At 46.6% G+C, this 20,130-nt stretch overlaps 1 protein-coding gene and 1 pseudogene across 2 annotated transcripts; both read left to right on the forward strand.

The window, feature by feature from the left end:
- The window catches only part of LOC129399576 (uncharacterized), a 378,786-nt pseudogene that overhangs the window by 25,752 nt on the left and 332,904 nt on the right, over positions 1-20,130 (forward strand).
- Positions 13,136-14,826, forward strand: LOC101540298 (cytochrome c oxidase subunit 5B, mitochondrial). Of its 2 annotated transcripts, none has more exons than XM_004609219.3 (4): positions 13,136-13,293; positions 13,782-13,855; positions 14,021-14,120; positions 14,637-14,826. In XM_004609219.3, the coding sequence occupies exons 1-4, from the start codon at positions 13,191-13,193 to the stop codon at positions 14,747-14,749; spliced, it is 390 nt and encodes a 129-aa protein (XP_004609276.1). In that variant the 5' UTR covers positions 13,136-13,190; the 3' UTR covers positions 14,750-14,826. The 2 variants fall into 2 exon arrangements, with proteins under 2 accessions (XP_004609276.1, XP_054975757.1); XM_055119782.1 differs by having other exon boundaries at positions 13,146-13,293; positions 13,760-13,855.

Raw genomic sequence — 20,130 nt, forward strand, 5'->3', positions numbered from 1 at the left:
TATGTTCATTGTAGCACTGTTTACTATTGGCAGAATCTGGAAACAACCCAGTACCTGAGAACAGATGACTGGTTAAAGAATCTATGGCACATCTTCACAGTGGAATACTGTGCAGCTGTTGAAAAGATGAAGTCATAAAATTTGCTTATAAGTGAATGGACATAGAGTCCATTATTGCTAAGTGAAATGAGTCAGAAAGAGAGGGACAGACATAGAATGACACACTCATTTGTGGACCATAAAATAATACAATATGAGACTAATAGCCAAGGACAGTGGAGGCAAGGGCCAGGAGGATCACTCAATGGTTTGAAAGCCTGCCTCATGTACTGGGGGAGAAGGCAGCTGGATGGAGAAGGGACCACTAAGTCAATGATAGTTGGAGAAATCACTTGGCATGAGAGATGTGTGCTGAAAGTAGATTAAGGACCAAACATGATGGCCTCTCAGTATCTGTATTACAAACTATGATGCCTAAAAGTAGACAGAAAGAGGGAATGTGCCTGCCATAGAGGCAGGGGGTGGGATGGGGTGGGGGTGGCAGGAGGGATACTTGGGACATTGTATCACTTGTATCACTTGTCATCCTGTTGATCATTGATTTGCTCGAGCGGGTGCCAGTAACATCTTCATTCGTCCCTGTTGAGTGCTAGTGTAACCCAATGGTGTCTGCTCACTCCAGGAATATGAAGAGCCATTCATATCAAATTGTTCATATCATATGAAACCATTCATATCAAAACGAATATCAAACCGTTCATTCAGGGTTTTGACGAAGAAGTCTGACCGTCTCATAGGTAGGCGGCCACATGTTCTTTTGACGCCCCGTGGAATCCAGTTGGTAACAGCTCTAGTTCAGCAGTCGTCTCTAAATCACATTACATGTCTGGTCCATCTGATTTTCAATGCCGTGGCAAACGAGGCAGCGTTTCCGATTCTTGATCGACAACAGAGGTCGGATTTCTTTCTCTCACTTGAGTGAAACGTGATATTCCAAGCATTGCTCTTTTGATTCCTCCTTGGGAGACCCGAATAGCGTTCTCATCCTGTTTTCATAGGGCCCAGGTCTCTGAGGCGTATGTTAGTGCAGGAAGAACGGTGGCGTCGAAAAGATGTGCCTGGAGCCAGAGATTCTTCATCTTCTTAACCCTTACTTGAGACATTAGTGGTGGAAAATGTGCATTGGTCGATATGGATACTGGAGGGATGGGTGTCCCATCATTGTATGATTGAAACTCAATCATGAAAGCTTTGTAACTGTATCTCATAATGAGTCAATAAAAAAAAGAAAGAAAGATTCACCTTTGATTAATCCAGACATAATTTGGTTCTCAGATGGCAGTAGTTGTGTGTCTCAGGGGCTGAGGCCTGCTGGGTATTCAACTGCCTATCTTAAAATGTTACTGAAGTCAAGATTCTCTCCCCAAGGACTTCTGCTCAACTAGTGGTACTTGTAGCTTTGACTAGTCTGGGAACTGCCCCCAGGTCAGCAGTTAACTATTTGCGCTAATTCTTTCTTGGGGCTGGAGAGTGTACAGTGGGCAGGGTGCTTACCTTGCACACAATTGACTCAGGTTCAATCCTCAGCACCCCATATGGTCCCCCACGTCCCACTAGGAGTGATCCCTGAACAGACAGCCCTGAGCACTGCTAGGTGTGGCCCCAAACCAAAGGAAACAAAAAAACATTCTTTCTTGGTCCTTCACCTATGCAACCATGTGGAAGAAGAGGGATTATCTGCGAACAACACCCCTGTTAAATATGGTCCTCAAATCTCGAAGCCATTAGAAGCAATTAATCTCCCTAAATAAATAGCAGACCGGGGCCAGAGCAGGTGAGATATTTGCCGTGCATGCAGCCAACATGGGTTTGATCCCCAGCACCCTAGATGGTCCCCCAAGTGATCCTTGAGTGCAGAGCCAGGAGTAAGTCCTGAGCACTGCCTGATGTGGCCCACAAACAAACAAAAGTAGGGACCAGAGACATAGTATGGGGTTTTAGGTATCTGCCTTGAATGCAGTCAAGCTAGGTTCAATCCCTGGCACCACTAGGAGTGACCCCTGAGCAGAGAGACAGGAGAAGCCTTTAAGTAAATCAGGATCTCAAGTCTCAGAGCAAATTGCTCAATGCATGGGAATTAATGTTTTTCTCAATTCTACATAGTGATCACAGTCCTCAGAAAAAAACTGAAAAGTGTAACCAGACACTAAAATGGACCTTGGACAAACTGAGCCTAGAAACTTCAGTCCTGGCCTTTTCTACTACCCATAACACCCCTCAGACGATGTATAGCACCTCAAGCCCCACTAAAGCACAGGCCTAAGTGTCTCTGTAAGGCAGACTATTCTTAAGGTCCTTTGCTAGACCATGAGTATTCTGCTCTCTCTCAATATAATAGTTCTTTTGGGGTCAAGTTCAAAGGGCAATATGGAACATGAGGCCAGAATCACTCCTATTCCTCTTTCTGTTGTTCTTCACCCAACTGTCTACCTTTAGGAGTTGCAAACCTTGGTAAAGGCCTGGAAGGATGGGAGCCTGGGGTCCTAACTGTAGAAAGGTCCATTCCCAGTTCCTTCCATTCCTACAGTTGTCAAGATACAAATAGTTGGGTCCATAAAAACATCTGAAATTGTGGAAGGAGAGACAGAGGACCCCAAAACTCAAAACCCAGTCTATGACTGTGAGCTGTTGTTAGATTTAAAACCTTTCTGTTGAACTGGCAAGACAGTACTAGGGTTAAGGCACTTGCCTTGCGCGTAGCCAATTGTGGTATGATCAACAGCACTACGTATGGTTCCCTGAGCACAGTGCCAAGAGTAAGCTCTGATCACTGCCAGGTGCTTCCAAAAAAGGAAGCCAATTTGTTTTTTTGTTTTTTTGTTTTTGCTTTTTGGGTCACACCCAGCGATGCTCAGGGGTTGCTCCTGGCTCTGCACTCAGGAATTACCCCTGGCCATGCTCAGGGGACCATATGGGATGCTAGGAATCGAACCTGGGTTGGCCACGGGAAGCCAATTTTTTTAATTAAAAAATAAAAGTGGCCAGAGTGACAGTACAGTGGGTAGAGTTCTTGCCGTTCATGCAGCCAACCCAAGTTCAGGGGAGCCAATCCCAGTACCACATACAGTCTCTGAGCACTGCCAGCTGCAATCTCTCAGTGAAGAACCAAGAGCAAATCTTGAGAATTGTTGAGTGTGACCCCCTATCTCCCCCCAAATAAGAAAATTAAACACCTGTCATTAATGGAAATATGAGCATTAAAAGTAGTACATTACTAAAGCCACAGGCCCATAGTGGGTCCTCCTTCTTGGGTTTTATCTTGTATATTGTACTTTTTTGAATTGTCCTATTGTTAGCCTGTATAAATTTGAACATATACCAGCATACCACCTGAAACTTCCCCCATTTTTTAGCCAACAATAACACACCCTGTAATTTGCCTCCTTTTCTACTCTATCAAGCCTCACTCCATGGTCTGAATGGAAAAAAAAATACACTTGTTATTTTTTCCAACTCACTTGCTTAGGGAGAAAATCTGACTAATTGCTGGGTTGTGTCACCAGGACACAAGGCCTTAGAAAAGGTTCCTAAATATGTGGTCGTCCCACTCAAGTTTCCGCCTGTTGAAATTCAGGATTCATATGAGATTTAATACTGGCCATTCCATTTTCTTAGTTCAGTTCTGACTCATGACCACAATGGGTCATCCCAATGTTATACTAACCCTTGCCACTTCTCTCTTGGATCCATTTTCTTTTTTTCTTGTATTTTTTTAGGTATCTTGGTTCACAATATACTTAATAATAAGGTTTCATGCACACATTGTTCCAACACGAAACCCTCCACCAGAGTGTCCATTTCCTTCCATCACTGCCTTAGTATTCCCTGCCCCCAGTCCCTGCCCCATACTGTGGTGAGCTCAGTTCTATAGGCCAGTTCTGGGTTCCGTTGCCTTTGGCCATTTGTTATACCCTTACAATGTTTCTTTATATTCCATATAAGAGAGATCATTCTTTATCTGTCCCTATCCTTCTGACTAAATTCAGCATGATATTCTCCACGTAGTGGCAAATTGCATGATTTCATCCTTTCTCATAGTAGTATTCCATTGTGTAGATATACTATAATTTCCTTACCATCTAATCTGTTCTTGAGCATTTGGGTTGTTGCCAGATTTGGACTCTTGTGAACAGTGTTGCAATGAACATAAGAGCACAAATAAATTTTGGGAATAGAATTTTTAGGTCTTGGGATATATGCCAAAAAGAGGAATTTCTATCATGTGGAAACTAAATTATTAATTTTCTGAGAAGTGTTAATGTTGTATTCCAAAAAGGTTGACCCAGCTGTCATTCCCAACAGCAGTGGATGAAGGTTCATTCCCCCACATCCAAGCCAATCCTATTTTGTTCTTTTTGATGTGCACCAGTCTTACCAGTATGATGTTATATCTCATTGTTTTGATCTTCATTTACCTGATAACAAATTACAGAGTATTTTTTCATACACGTGTTGACCATCGTGTGTCTTCTTTGAGTAAATTTTTGTTTATCTCTCCTCCCCATTTTTTGATAGGGTTGTTTGTTTTTTCTCTTAGGTCTTACAAGCGCTTTATATATCTTAGATATTAACCCTCCGTTAGATGAGTGTTGGGAAAATATTTTCTTCTCGTCTTTGGGGTATCTTTCAATACTTTTGTGTGTGTGTGTGTGTGTGTGGTTTTTGGCCCACACCCAGAGGTCCTCAGGCTTATTCTTGGCTCTGTGCTCAGAATTCAATCTTTCAGGTGCTTAGGGGACTGTATGAGATGCCAGGGATTGAACCAGATTGGTTGTGTGCAAGACAAGCACCCTACTTTTTTTTTTTTTTTTTTTGCTTTTTAGGTCACACCCGGAGATGCTCAGGGGTTACTCCTGGCTTAGCACTCAGGAATTACTCCTGGCGGTGCTCGGGGGACCATATGGGATGCTGGGAATCGAACCCGGGTTGGCCGAGTGCAAGGCAAACACCCTACCCGCTGTGCTATCTCTCCAGCCCCGCGCCCTACTTTTTGCACTATATCTCTGGCCCTTAATGTGGGGTAACTTTTTATTCTGATCATCATTTCTTTTTGCAATACAGAACTTCTTGTGGGGGCACATCTGAGAGTGCTCAGTGGACCATACAGGAACTGAAAGGTGCCAGGAACTGAAGCCAGGTCAGTGGCATGTAAGGTTAGATGCATACTACATCTCATCACTAAATGTATTCACATTCAGGCTATCAAAAAGCAACTGTACTTCAGCCTGTTTACCAGAACCTCTACCAGTGTGCACCCTGTAACTCAAGCTGGAACTCAACTCCACCATCCTCCCTCCCCATGTTTTTGTGGACAATAAGCAATGTGCCCCTGTCCTCTCCCCTTCACCCACCGTTTGCAAAGAGTAGCTAAGTTATTTCCTGGTCCAATATGCTGAAAGATTCAGAGTCTCCACAGATGGGTACCATAAAGGAGGGGGTGGGGAGAGGAAAAGAGAGTGTGAGAAAATGACTACAAGTTTAAAAAGGGACTATTTCGGGACTGGAGTGATAGCACAGCAGGTAGGGTGTTTGCCTTGCACGCGGCCGACCCGGGTTCAATTCCCAGCATCCCATATGGTCCCCTGAGCGGTGCCAGGGGTGATTCCTGAGTGCAGAGCCAGGAGTGAGACCCTGTGCATTGCCGGGTGTGACCCAAAAATAAAAAATAAAATAAAATAAAAAGGGACTATTTCATGTACCTAAAGGAAAACAAAGGGGCCATGAGGATCAGAGAGATAGTACAGCAGGTAGGGCACTTGTCTTTAATGTGACTGACCAGGGTTCAATCCCGGGTACCTCATATACCCCTTCATCCCAGCCTTGCCAGGTGTGATCCCCGAACATAGTCAAGAGTAAACTCTGAGCACCACTGGGTGTAGCCCCCCCAAACAAAACTAAACAAAAATGGCGGCGCTTGCAACTAACGCAGATAGCCTCATCATTACCAACTCAACACAAAGGATATTGGAGGAGAATATGCGAGAGGAATATTACAAAGGGACACTTACAGAGCAACACCACCTGGGCGCCCCCAATCCATAGGGTAACCTCCTGGTACAGTCATCAGAGTGTTAGCGTAGGGCTTCAGGCATTTATCTTACTCTGCCAGACCCAGGTTCCTTGGTTCCTGGGCACTGACAAGGCTTCTCAAGAACAGCTAGAAGTGATCCCTGAGCACCACTGGAGGCGGCCCCAAGGCCAATGCCCCAGCACAAGAAAAGATTTTTCTTAAAAAGGACAACTGGGCACAAACGAAGGAAACAGCGCCAAAGCCACCCCTGTCCGGGAGCTGGGGAAGGGCCCGAGCTGATGGCTGTGTAAGCTGCCACGAAGAAGCCAGGCTGGGAAAACTGGGGTTTCCGCCGGCGCGGCGCCTGTCACCATGCCCTGCGCTGACACCCCGGAGGGCACCGCACGGCACGGATGGGCACTAAGGTGGAAGGACACCACTCCCGAACCGGCCTGAGAACGGTTCCACAGAACCCTGCTTTAGTGGCAGCGCCACCAGGAGAGGCAGGTCGGGCCACTCAGGACTGCCCGGCCCGAGTGTCGAGCATGATACCTGGACCCAAGGCCAAGGGACGGCCGGAATCAGGGCTGGCACGACGAGGCGCGGGCCCTGCCAGTGCCCACAGCGCCCGACTGGCCACCCGAGCGCCCCGAGTCCAGCTATGAACCGCCCGCCCACATGGTCCTGGGGCCGCCGGCCCGTGTTTCTACCTGAACGGCAGCCGTGGCCGTTTGAGGCCCGGGGAGGCGGACAGACGCTACTGTTGCGCGCCGGGCAGGCGGCGGTCAGGAGTCTGGTGGCCCGGACGCGGGTTCCACAGGCGTGGGCTCAAGTCTCGAAGGCCCCCACCCGCCGGAAGTGCCCGGCTGGCTTTCCGCTGGGGACGGCGGCAGGCCTACTCTCCGGACCCTCAGGCGGCCAACTGGCGTGTGGATCACGGAAGGTCACGACGCAGAGGGCTGTGTGCAAAAGGTAGCGTGTGGAATGGTCACGTGTGTGGGTCGCGTGCGGAGCGTCACGTGCGGGGGACGGGTAATGTGCAGAGGGTCGTGTGCAGAGGGTCACGTGGGGAAGGCTCCATGGGCGCCACCGCCCGTGTGCTTGCACGTGGGCACCACAGGATGCCATTTTTGGACCAGGTGCCAACTCTGACGGTCACCTCCCACTCCCCAGCCTTCAGCCGCTTGCCTGTGCCTTCCTTGTAGTCAGTATACCATTCTCAGTTTTACCAAAGAGGACATCCAGGCGTAACGGCTCACGCCGAGCACATGAGGGCAGATGCAGAAGGTGTCAAGCTTTCAATAGGCTGGCTCAATTCGGAGCATGCTGTAGCAGAATAGACCTGCCTGAAGTTAAGGCTTTAGTTGTGTGTTGAGACGATCCCCTTTGTCACTCCCACTCCCACCCCTCATAACCACCACCCACCATCGTTGTTCAACATGTTTGAGAGTAGATTTTTCCTAGGTGTGTGTGTCGGAGTTTTGTACTATGAGGTGGCAAACTTTACCAATACTGGTTGAGGGGGACCCTATGCCTGGCACTAAGCTAAGCCATGCTTTTTCTTTATCCATAGCCAGTCCTGTCATCACTGAAAACCCACACCCTGGCTACAGAGATGCTTAAAGGGCCGGATCACAGACAAACAGAAGCTCTTGCTTCAATGCCTTGCACTGTATGGCCTCCTGAGCACTGCTGGAAGCAACCCGCAAGTGAGATCTGGGAGTAGCCCTCAGCAGCTGTGGCTGTGGCCCCAAACAGACCATCTACCCACCCCGGCCCTGGTTTTCTGAGGATTTAAGTATCAGTAATAACCGTTATTTCAGCAATATTTTCCAAGAAGTATGTGAGCTGAGCAGTTTCCCTCTTACTCTCTGTTTATGAACTTGGCAAGAATCTTGTCCTTGACTTGTTAAGGACAGTGCCACAGCATGCTGGGTAACATTGTACTGTTCCAGTTTTGCCATGGTAGTATTTGTGGGGCATTCCTTTGTGGACAGTACTCATTCCCTTTATATCTATATCACCTTTCTTGTAGAGCTGCATGTACATGGCCCAAGAAACAACTCCGTTTTCTAAAAAGTCTAGAGAACATGTAGCTGGTGGCCCTCTTCTTTCCCTTTGTAGTGGTCATTTTTGTGATTTGTCAAAGATGGTGGTTCTGGCTGAAAGGCTTTCATATATGTATGAAATATATATATTATATTAAATATTCCACATATGTGCCTTTGCCTACATAAGCACGGAAAACTGATTTTCAATGGACTTTTGGTCAGAGACACATGGCGATGTGTTGCCCCTGGGGAATGTTAATGGCACAGCTGCTGGGCATCCCACAGAGTACACAGGACAGCCTTTACATTCAGCAGAGAATGATCAAATCTAAAATGTTAGTAGTGCTGACTTTGAAACTTCAGCATAGAGAAAAAGGGAAAGAAGATAAATACAAAATTGTTAATAAATTTTTCCTTACACTTTTTTTATTACAATGAACATTAATTTGATCACAAAGGATTATCCTATGAAATAAAAAACAAAGATGACATAAAAGTTTATTCTTCTGGCAAAGGCACTAACAGGAGTGGGAGTCAGACGGAAAAGGATGGAGTAAGGATGGCCAGGAGCCTTTTCCTCACATGAAAGCTCGCCTGCATAATCTCAGGTTTCTTTAAGATGAACAGAACCCACAAATGTCCTATGACTTGGTGACCCCACACTATTTCCATTTTATCACCCAGAATAATCATTAGATTAAGGCAACCGGGATTCAAAACTGAGGAGAACTGGATTTCTCTCATTTGCTGAGTTCAGTATGTCTTGTGATTAAGAATGGAAAAAATCCTGGTCTAAACCATAGGTAAGTTAAATAAGAGTCCATGCTGCATAACTAATCAGAGCCTTTAATATATGATGTGTACCTCTAAGAGGGGACTGGAGCAATAGTACAGCAGGTAGGGCATTTGCCTTGCATGCGGCCCACCAGGTTCAATTCCTCCATCCCTCTCGGAGTGCCCGGAAAGCTACCGAGAGTATCCTGCCTACACAGCAGAGCCTGACAAGCTACTAATGGCGAATTCAATATGCCAAAAACCAGTAACAACAAGTCACACAATGGAGACATTACTGGTAGCACGCTCGAGCAAATCGATGAACAATGGGACGACAGTCCTATCTCTAAGAGGGTGATCAAATATAGGCCTTTCCTATCCTGAACCAGACCATTGTCCTGAGAGCATAGCATCTCTCAAGATTCCATGGATACTATATGGGCAAAATCAAGAGGTTTATTGATGAGGAAGTGGTGACCAATTGCAATAGTGATTAGCTAGCTGTGGAGTCCCATCACATGTCTTTCAGACCAAGCCCCTCCTTTTCCAAACACTGTAGCACTGTCGTCCCGTTGTTCATCGATTTGCTCGAGTGGGCACCAGTAACGTCTCCATTGTGAGACTTGTTCTTAATGTTTCTGGCATATCAAATACGCCATGGGTAGCTTGCCAGGCTCTGCCGTGCGGGCGGGATACTCTCAGTAGCTTGTCGGGTTCTCCAAGAGGGATGGAGGAATCGAACCCGGGTTGGCCGAGTGCAAGGCAAACACCCTACCCACTGTGCTATCGCTCCAGTCCTTCCAAACATCTAACCAGAACAAATCAACTATAGGTGGGGGTTGGGGGGAGGTGGCTATTTTGGAGGGGAGGCTATACACAGCAGTGCTCAGGGCTACCTCCTGGCACTGTGCTCAGTGACCACTCCTGGCACTAGCTTGTTTATTTTCTCAAAGAAATAGCTCTTGGTTTCACTGATCTTCTGGATTGTTTTTTGGGCTTCCATCTTGTTAATTTCTGCTCTAAGTTTCTTAATTCCTTCCTCCTGCCTGGGTTGCGCTCCTTTTGTTGGTCATCCTCCAGCTCTTAAGCTGTGAGGTTAGATTACTTATGTGGGCTCACTCTTTCTTCCTGAGGAATGCTTGTAGAACTATAAACTTTCCTCTTAACACAGCTTTTGCCATGTCTCATAAATTCTGCTAACTCGTGTCCTCATTTTCATTCATTTCCAGGAATCTTTTGATTTCCTCTTGAGTTCCTTTCTAAGCCAGTCATTGTTCAGTAGTGAGCTGTTTAATTTCCAGCTGTTTGTTTTGATTTTCTGTGTGTGTGTGATTCACTTCTATTTTCAGCATATCATATTCTGAGAAGATCATTGATACAATCTCTATCTTCTTCATTTTATGGAGGTATGTTTTGTGGCCCAGCATGTGGTCTATTTTGGAGAATGTCCTATGCACACTTGAGAAGAAAACCTTGAGGAAATGGATAAATTCCTGGATTCCTACAGCCTCCCGAGGCTGAACCAAGAAGACCTGGAGTACCTGAACAGACCTATCATCACCAAGGAAATTGAAACGGTAATAAAAAGTCCCCCCAAACACAAAAGTCCTGATCCAGAAGGATTCACGAATGAATTCTTCCAAATCTTTAAAGAGGACTTACTCCCAATCCTTTTTAAGCTTTTCCAGGAAATTGAAGAATCAGAAACACTTCCAAACATTTTCTATGAAGCAAATATCACCCTGATACCAAAAACAGACACAGGTACCACAAAGAAAGAGAATTACAGGCCGATATCCCTGATGAACACAAACACAAAGATCCTCAACAAAATCCTAGCAAATAGAATCCAACGACTCATCAAAAAGATCATACACCGGGGCCGGAGCGATAGCACAGCGGGTAGGGCACTTGCCTTGCACGCGGCCGACCCGGGTTTGATCCCCTGCATCCCATATGGTTCCCCAAGCACTGCCAGGAGTAATTCCTGAGTGCAAAGCCAGGAGTAATCCCTGAGCATCACTGGGTGTGACCCAAAAAGCAAAAACAAAAAAAAAAAAATCATTCACCAAGTAGGATTCATCCCTGGGATGCAAGGATGGTTTAACAGTCGCAAGTCAATCAACATAATCCATCATATCAATAAAAGGAAAGAAAAAACCATATAATCATATCAATAGACACAGAGAAAGCATTTGACAAGATCCAGCACCATTTATAATGAAAACTCTCAGCAAAATGGGCATTGAAGGCCGTCTCCTCGATATATTCAAAGCCATCTACCACAAGCCTACAGCAAGCATTACTCTCAATGGGGGAAAAAAATAAAAGCTTTGCCTCTAAGATCAGGCAAAAGATAAGGTTGCCCGCTCTTGCCACTCCTATTCAATATAGTACTAGAAGTTCTGGCCATAGCAGGTAGGCAAGAAAAAGAGGGACTGTGCCTGCCACAGAGGCAAGGAGTGGGAAGGGGTGAGGATGACAGGAGAAATACTGGGAACATTGGTGGTGGAAAATGCGCACTGGTGGAGGGATGGGTATTGGATCCTTGTATGACTTAAACTTAATCACAAAAGTTTGTAAGTCTGTAACTGTATCTCATGGTGATTGATTTTTAAACAATAAATTCAGTGCTAAAATTACTTAATTTTTTTTTAAAATAAAACAAAAGAGAACTACTTGCTGAAAAATAGGTAAAGGAATAAACACAATAACCTTTCAGCATCTGTGTTGCAGACCATAGTGCCCAGAAGGAGAGAAAGAGAGAGAGGAGAGAAGGAAAATGCCTGCCATAGAGGCACGGGGGAGGGGGGTGGGGGGGACTGGCAGGAGGGAAACTGCGTCATTGGTGGTGGGAAGTAAACACTGGTGAAGGGTTGGCTATTGTGTCATTGTATGGCTGAAACCTGATCATGAACAGCTTTGTAACAATGTACCTCATGGTGACTCAGTTAAATAAAATTGAATTTAAAAAGAAAAAAATGCTTTTTAAACCCCCATTTCCAAATGAGTAAGTAAAGCTAAGGGAGAAGGGAATTCAAAGTAAACTCCACCTTTGAGAAGGTCTCAAAATTGGAGATTTTTTTTTTTTCTTTCCTCAATGGGGCACTCAAGAGACTAGATCCAGATGGGTGCCCTTCAATGAAAGAATGCTAAAATGGAACTTTTAAAAATATGGCCTGCAAAAGCTGTCAACACTTTAGGCTACTTCCGTGTGGAAGCTCGACCATACTGAGTCTGCATATTCCAACCAAATTATGAATTTACCAAAATTTACCCGATCCTATTACGTAGGATCAGGCCTCTGCAAGGAACTAGGGATTCCAAGACAGTGGAGCAAAACTCTCACTCTACAGGGATTTTCTATCAGTCAGGGAAAGACGCATGTCCCAAGCAGCGAGGGCCAGCTCAGTACTGACAATGTGCACATAATCCTCGGCGCCACTGGTGGGCAGTGTTCGCCTTCTTTCCCATGCCCACCCCTAGAGACGTTTCCAGGGGACTCCAGAGTGTTTGTTTTTTTAGAAAGAAAACTCCAGCCACGGAACATCCTGATCTCTTTCTCATAATCAAGTCTTTCTCCATTTCCCAGGTCCCCCTCCCTTAACCGCTTCCTTGGTCAGTTAACCTCCCGGCATAGTCACACACCTCTTCCCACAATCACCAAGGGTCCTAGCGCTGATCCGCGCCCCCCTCCCTGTCCTCCAGGCCCGGCCCTATCACCCCAACACCCCAGTAACTAAAGGACACGATGCTAAGTCCTGCCCAAGCTCTTAAAGGCTGGGCCAAGACGCCTGGCCCGCGATGGCGCTCTCTGCTAGGCTAGCGGGCACCTGGCAGCAAACAAGACAACGGACATTGCGGTGTTTAGGTGCTCATGCTCGAGTTCGGATCATCTGGGGTCCAGCGTGCCCCTGACAGCAGCGGGGCTAAGGACCTCCATCAGCGGCCTCCACGTTTACGAGGCACAGCTAGCCAACAAGATGCACAGAATTCCAGTGAGGTTCCCCCCCCCTCTACGGATGAGGATGAGAAAACGAATCCCACGCTTGGTCCAGGGCAAAGGCACAAAACAGATCCCACTCCGACCACCCACTCGCGCCAAGGCGAAGAGGCGAGCCGGCAGTGAGTTGGGACTGGGCATGCGCGGCCTCACCCACCTGGGGCACAGGAGGGGGAGGGGTCAGGGGACCGGAAGGAAGTCGAAAGCTGACCCCGAGGCGAAGAAGTCCTCCCCGGAAGTCCCTCCTACCTCCAGTCTGTTCCCGGAAGTGCTGCGGGTGCGAGCGGGCGTGATGGCTTCAAGGTTACTTCGCGGAGCTGGAGCGTTGTTCGCGCAGGCCCTGAGGACCCGCGGTCCCAATGGAGTCGCCGCGGTGCGCTCCATGGCGTCTGCAGGTACTCGTGCCGTTGGGAGGCCCAGAGACGGGCGACCTTGCTCTCCCCGGGCGGCGCTAGGGCAGCAAAGTGGGGCCGACCCCTTCAGGTTCTCGGAGCCTGGGTGACCGCCCCGTGGCCACAGGTGCCCGTCGGCGTCTCTGTGCTTACTGGCCGCCGCAGCTGTCGCCCACCGAACTGACCCCGCCGCTAAAGAACCCTAAAAGGAGGCTCAGTGTGACCTTGGACAGAGGCTGCTGCCAGAATGGGGGGAGGTGCTAAAGGCCGATCAGACCCGCTCCTGCAGCGAGTTAGGTGCGCCCCTCCCGCGCTTCTGTTGGCCTGCCTTTAGAGGGGAGACTTGTCCATCACCGGTAGCGGGAGCAGGACGGGCCCCTCCGTGAGGATCAGGGGGACAGCGGGGCTGGGTAGCGGTTGGCGGCTTGTGAGCAGAACTGCCTGGCCGTTCTTTTTCTGTCTTCATCAGAGCCCAACTCCCGTTTCTTTAGGAGGCATTCCTACTGACGAAGAGCAGGCCACCGGGCTGGAGCGGGAGATCATGATGGCTGCGCGGAAGGGACTGGTGAGAACATTTTGGGGGGCTTCTGTGGCACTCAGGGTTGAGGACGGGATATGGGCGATCGCCAGGGCACGTGATGCAGGAAAACTGGCTCGCATCAGGGATCGTACCCCTGAGACCTTGGAGAGTAAGGGTTGTTTCCCATCATGGCTTCACTTTCTTTTTCAGGACCCGTACAACCTGCTTGCCCCCAAAGCAGCTTCAGGCACCAAGGAAGACCCTAATCTAGTCCCCTCCATCTCCAACAAGCGAATAGTAGGCTGCATCTGTAAGTACCCACCTCAGTTTTCATATTCATTTGCTTAATATATCATGCCGTATAGCATACAAGTTTATCCAGTGTTTCAAATCTTTTATGTGGGTGAATGTGTTCAGAGAGAATGTGGGTAAATGAGTTGTACAAAGTTTCCTTACCCTTTCACACCTAATCGTGTCTTGTGTTGATCACCCGCACTGTAATGAGGTGTAGAGTATGGGTAATCCTGATTCACTGGAGATACAGCATAAAGGAATATTCAGAAAGTATTTACTGGTATTTCCTTGCCAGTCACTGTTTTAGGTACTGGAGGTAGACATAGGATGGACCCTGCTTTGGAAGTTTACAGGGGCAGTAAAGCTAGAACTTATATAGTGATGGGAAAGAGGTTGGGTTTTCCTCAGGTAAATTCAGCATCTGTTTCTTCATATGAAAACACGTATAGGAGAGCTTGATCTCTTCAGATGTCAGTGATAACTTTGAAAGTCTCCTCTTCAAGATGGCCTTCAATCACCTTTTTTCTTCTAGGTGAAGAAGACAACAGCACTGTTATCTGGTTTTGGCTGCACAAAGGCGAGGCCCAGCGGTGCCCCAGCTGTGGAACCCATTACAAGCTGGTGCCCCACCAGTTGTCCCACTAAATCTCGACTCTCTTGAAATGGGTTGTGAAATTTCTCTCCAATAAAGACTAGCCATTGCTTTGGCTCCTTCTCCCATAGTTGGCTGTCCTTATTTCTCTCCTGACTTAAGGATATTTCTGATTTAAAGAAAAGTTGCTTGTTAATACTGCTTGCTATTGCAATTGACAAATCTATAATGCAATGACGGGGATCACTTGACAGGGGAAAAGCATGGGCATAGAAGTCAACCTGACTGGACTTGAATATTGGCCCTTTACCTTTATATTTGTCACAGGGGTATAATCCCTAAGAATAGGTTACATGTACCATAAAGTAGGTGGTGGGATGATAGTTCAATATGCCTGGCATATTCAGGCCCCATGTTTATTCCCCAGTACTTCATGGCCCCTGGTGGTCCCATAGCATGTGCAGTCCCTATTTAAAAAAAAAAAAACCTTAAGAGGATTGTAAGTAATAGCATATAGAGAGCTTGGCTGGTGTGAGGTCTGTCCTTATGGTATTGCCAAAACATAGAATGTTTCGAGGTTTTGAAGCCTTGAGGGACCCAGGCAGAAAGTACATTTTATGGAGGTACTCTCACAAACTTCAAAATATGGGATGATTTCAGAAGTCAGTGACTCGGTTTCTTCTGTAAATAAGTTGTAAGCAAAGGGAAAAAACCTGCTTATAGAGTTAGGCAGCTGTAAGGTCAACAGCAACCAAGAACAAATTCATTGGTCTGGTTTGGATGATGATTCAAAAAATTAGCTAAAAAGAAAAGTGAGAATTTGAACTGTGGACCTGCTATTTAGGGATTTATTACATACTTAACCTATCTTTGTAGAATTTGTGCTCTTTTTATGCTTTAGAGTTATATACTGAGGTATTCAAAAATGTGCCTGGCATTACCAAAGAGGGGGAAGACTGAGATTGAAACATTTGTAACAATTTACATGAGGGTCATTCTACTTTTGTGTATATTTTAACTTGACCTTAAACCAGAAATTTTTTTGCTGTTTTTGAATCACACCTGGCTATACTCAGGGCTTATTCCGGGCTCTGGGATCAGTACACCTGGTGGGATTGGGGAACCATATAGGGTGTCAGGGATCAAACCCAGGTCAGCTGCATGCAAGCGAAGCATGCAGCACTACCATACCCCCCACCTTCCCTCACCCGCCCCCAATATCTAATTTAGGAGCAGATAAAGTCCAACTTAACCACTTAATTCTGGCAACTTAGATTAGGTTTCTGGATTAAGATGATTATCTGTTTTGGGTTTTTGTTTTTATTTGGAGGTGGTGGTGGTGGGGGACAGCATAGTTGCATGCAAAGTTTGAGCTTTAGCCCATTACATTTGTCTCTCCAGCCCCAGAATAAGCCATTTTTTTTTTTTTAAATAGGTAGTTTTTTTTTTTTTTTTTTTTTTTGCTTTTTGCTTTTTGGGTCACACCCGGCGATGCACAGGGGTTACTCCTGGCTCTGCATTCAGAAATTACTTCTGGCGGTGCTCAGGGGACCATATGGGATACTGGGAATTGAACCCAGGTCGGCTGCTTGCAAGGCAAATGCCCTACCCACTGTGCTATTGCTCCAGCCCCTAAGCCAGTTCTTAAGGGAACTGGGCACTGTGACTCAATGGGAAAGCATACGCTTTGCATATTTGATCCCCAGCACTTTTTTTTTGGGTGGGGGTTACTAGAGATCAAAGACTAAGCAAGGTTTTTCTATCTACTCTGCTGCTGAGGTGTTTCCCTGATCCCTTTCCATTTGGTATTGTCTACAAAATAGGTACATATTAGATCTTCCTATTAAACTAATATTTGAAGAGTCAGGGAAAAACTCTTTCCGGTCTTACCTCCTGGTACAGGGAGTCAAAGCCACTGCTTGCTTTCCTTCCTGTCAGTCATTCATTCTTGTTCAGTTTATGTACTGCTCCAGGCCCTTCTCTCGGGGAGTGCCTAGATAGTCCGCTACATCTAACCTGGATCCTTCCTCCTTAAATGCTGCTGTAGCTTCCTAGTAACAGAAGACTGCTTTCTCTCTGCCTCCAGCATTTCCTTTCCTTCTCACTGTTCCATTCCAATCAAAGCACTGCTTATAATCTGAAAGAACAGGGGATAAGGCATTTATCCTGCACATGGCCAACCTTGATTGTATACCTTGATTGTATCCCCTACGATATACCACCAAGAGTGATCCCTGAGCATGGAGCCAGGAGTAAGCCATAAACAACCAGGTGTGGCCCCCCAAAACAAAATAAGACCACCACCACCTAAAAATTTTGCAGTGACCTTCTGACTCCTCATATGAAAAGACAGGTCTGTCTTCCCTCACTTAAATCTACCTCACTTTTTTTTCTCCCTGTCGGTATAATTGGGCGGGGCGGGGGGAGAAGCTATAGTTTTTACTGAAAACTTACTTAGATTTTGAGGGGAAAGAAAGAAAATGTTCAAGAGAGAACATAGGCTTCTCCAGAGTAGAAAAGGCAAGCAAGATGCATGTTCAAGGGAAAGTACAAACCTGAAGAACAAACCCAGTCTGCAGTTTTTAAACTATTCAACCCTGAAGAAAGAAAAGTCTCTAGTACTTTTCTTTACTGTGGTAGGTGGAATAATAGTCTCCCAGTGATGTCTGTGTCCCAATCCCAGAACCTATGAATATGTTCGGCCACAGAGTAAATGATTATGAAGAGTGCAGATAGAGGGCCAGAGAGGTCACCCAATAGGTTGAGGTTGCCTGTGGGAGGCCTGGGTTTGATTCCTGGAGCTGCATAGTCACCTAAACCAGCAGGAGTGGCCCCGAGCACAGAGCCTGCAGCAGCCCCTGATCACCAAAGAGTGTGGCCCCAAAACTAAAAGAAATTTGATTTCTGCGTTTAGAGAAATCATTAAGGTTGCCAAGAAGTTGCTCTTAAAATAAGGAGACTATCCCTGGTGGGAAGAAAGAAGTCCGAGGGAGATGTGGCCAGAGAAGAATGGTGAGAGAGATGCAGTATTTGAAGACTGATGGGGGCCAAGACCAAGGCAGGGGAAAGCAAGGAAATGCTTGAGCTCCCATAAACAGCCTTGCTGCCACCTTGCTTTCAGCCCAGTGAGATGCATAGCAGAGATGTATTTTTGTGTTTCTTTTGGCCACCAAGTGTTTGTTGTTGTTGTTTTGGCTTTTGTTTGTTTGTTTTGCTTTTTGGGTCACACCTGGGATGCACAGGGGTTACTCCTGACTCTGCACTTAGGAATTACCCCTGGCGGTGCTCAGGGGACCATATGGTATGCTAGGAATCAAACCCAGGTCGGCCACGTGCAAGGCAAATGCCTTACCCGCTGTGCTATTGCTCCAACCCCTGTTGTTTTTAACTGCAGTAGTACATCAGTAAATTCAATTCCTGCCTCCCAGGTCAGCTTTCAAATTTAGCTGCACGATAGAATCATGTGAAATTTTTTTTTTTCCCAGTGTCCCAGATCACACCCAAACCATTAAAGCAGAATCTGGGTGGGGCCCAGATTTGAGAACTTGAGAGGATCAATTGTACCAATTGCATGTGTGAGTACCTGGGTTTCGTGCCCAGAACCTTCCCTCCCCGACAAACATGAGAAAATAATTCAGTTAATTCCAAGGGTGTAGCCAACACTGAGCCCTCCGCCTTGGAATGACCACATAAGCAGGAGTACCTCTCATTCTTAGTAACAGGAGTCCTAAGGGCAGAGAAAATGGAATCCCACCCAAGCCCTCACTGTACCCCACTAAGAGCACCAATGGGACTCATCGAAACTTAGATCATGTAGTAACTTAGAAATTGGATCATGGGACTGAAGAGATAACACAGTGGGTAAAACTTTGCATGTAGCTGACTCAGTTTCGAGTCCCAGCACCCCATATGGTTCTCCAAGGCTCAACAGGATCCTTCAGCACAGAGCCAGGATTAAGTCCTGAGCACTGCCAAGTGTGGTCCAGAAATTAAAAAAAAAAAAAAAATTGGATTTTCAGTGGTGGTTCCAAACCCTAGCGATATGCTAAAGTGGCAGAATCTATGACTAATATGCGCAAGGCCTTGAGTTTGATTCCCTGTACCTCAAGCATAGCACTGGGCTACTGAACTGGGCATTGATGGGAATGGCCCTGCCTACTCCCCAACTGAGTGGAGAATATGGGCCATACTCCACTGATACTAAACAATCCTCACGTACCCATCCTCTACCTTCCCACCCCGCAAAAGAAGGCGCCAGGACCAGAGTGATAGCAGGTAAGGTGTTTACCTTGCATGTGCACACCCAGGGTCAACCCCTGGGACCACATATGAGCCCCTGAGCCCCACCAGGAGTGATCCCTGAGAACAGAGCCAGGAGTAAGCCCTGGAGCACTGCTGGGTATGGTTACAAAAGCAGTAAAATAGGAATTTTTTAAAAGGACTTTCTGTCCTACTTTGAGAGTGAAGTAGCTGGTGTGATGCCTCGTCATACTCCAGTGTATATTTCTTACAGGAACATTATTGCCCATGTCTACAATAGGATCATAAAAATCAGGAGATTACAATTTATACACCACCCTAGCTACTCCTCAGCATTCTCATTTTGCTAAATGTTTCTTTCAAGCAGAATTATGAGCTAAGAATCTTAGTGTCTTTGGTTGTCATGTCCATTCGTCTTCTCTCTCTGGAATAATCTGTCTTTCTGTGACTCTTGTGACCTTGACACTCCAACTTGCATTCGTCTGATTCCTCCTGGTTGGATTCAGGTCTGCTTAACAGGCAAGAGCACCACGATGCAGCCCACCTCCCCACTTCCATACTCACTGGGGGGCCACGAAGGTCACTAAGGTCACTTGATAAAGCCGTCTCCTGCAAAGTCACTCCTTATTTTTTCGGCTTTGTTCCACACCCATGGGTGATCAAAGGCTACTTCTGGTTCAGCATGTGGGGGTTGCTTCTGGCGGTGCTCTGGGAATCATGTGGTGGTGCGGATCAAACAGAGACTCCAGTCCATCTCCCCGGCTTGCTCTTTAAATATCTTACACTTTGAGATACTATCATTTTCCTCATTCAAGTTGTTGATCAATATGGAGTCATAGTAGACTGTAAATCAGAACTACTGTCATTTACTTTATGTTTTTTTAATTGTCTTTTGAGCTACACGCGGTTGTGCTCAGAACTTACTCCTGGCTCCACACTCAGAGTTCACTCCTGGCGGGGCTTAGGGGTCCATATGAAGGGGCAGAGATTGAACCCAAATCAGCCATGTGGAAGGCAAGTAACCCATCTACTGGTTTTTTTGTTTGTTTTTCCAGAGTTGCACAGGGGTTACTCCTGGCTCCACACTCAGGAATTACTCCTGGCAGTGCTCGGGAGACCATATGATATGCTGGGAATCGAACCCGGGTCAGCTGAGTACAAGGCAAACGCCCTA

Source organism: Sorex araneus, chromosome X (assembly GCF_027595985.1).
Source record: "Sorex araneus isolate mSorAra2 chromosome X, mSorAra2.pri, whole genome shotgun sequence".
Taxonomy (NCBI): Eukaryota; Metazoa; Chordata; class Mammalia; order Eulipotyphla; family Soricidae; genus Sorex; species Sorex araneus.

Coding starts and splice junctions, on each gene's coding strand:
- LOC101540298 (XM_004609219.3), top strand. CDS start 13,191: ATGGCTTCAAGGTTACTTCGCGGAGCTGGAGCGTTGTTCGCGCAGGCC. Junction 13,294..13,781: donor GCGCTCCATGGCGTCTGCAG/GTACTCGTGCCG, acceptor CCGTTTCTTTAG/GAGGCATTCCTACTGACGAA. Junction 14,121..14,636: donor GCGAATAGTAGGCTGCATCT/GTAAGTACCCAC, acceptor TTTTTCTTCTAG/GTGAAGAAGACAACAGCACT.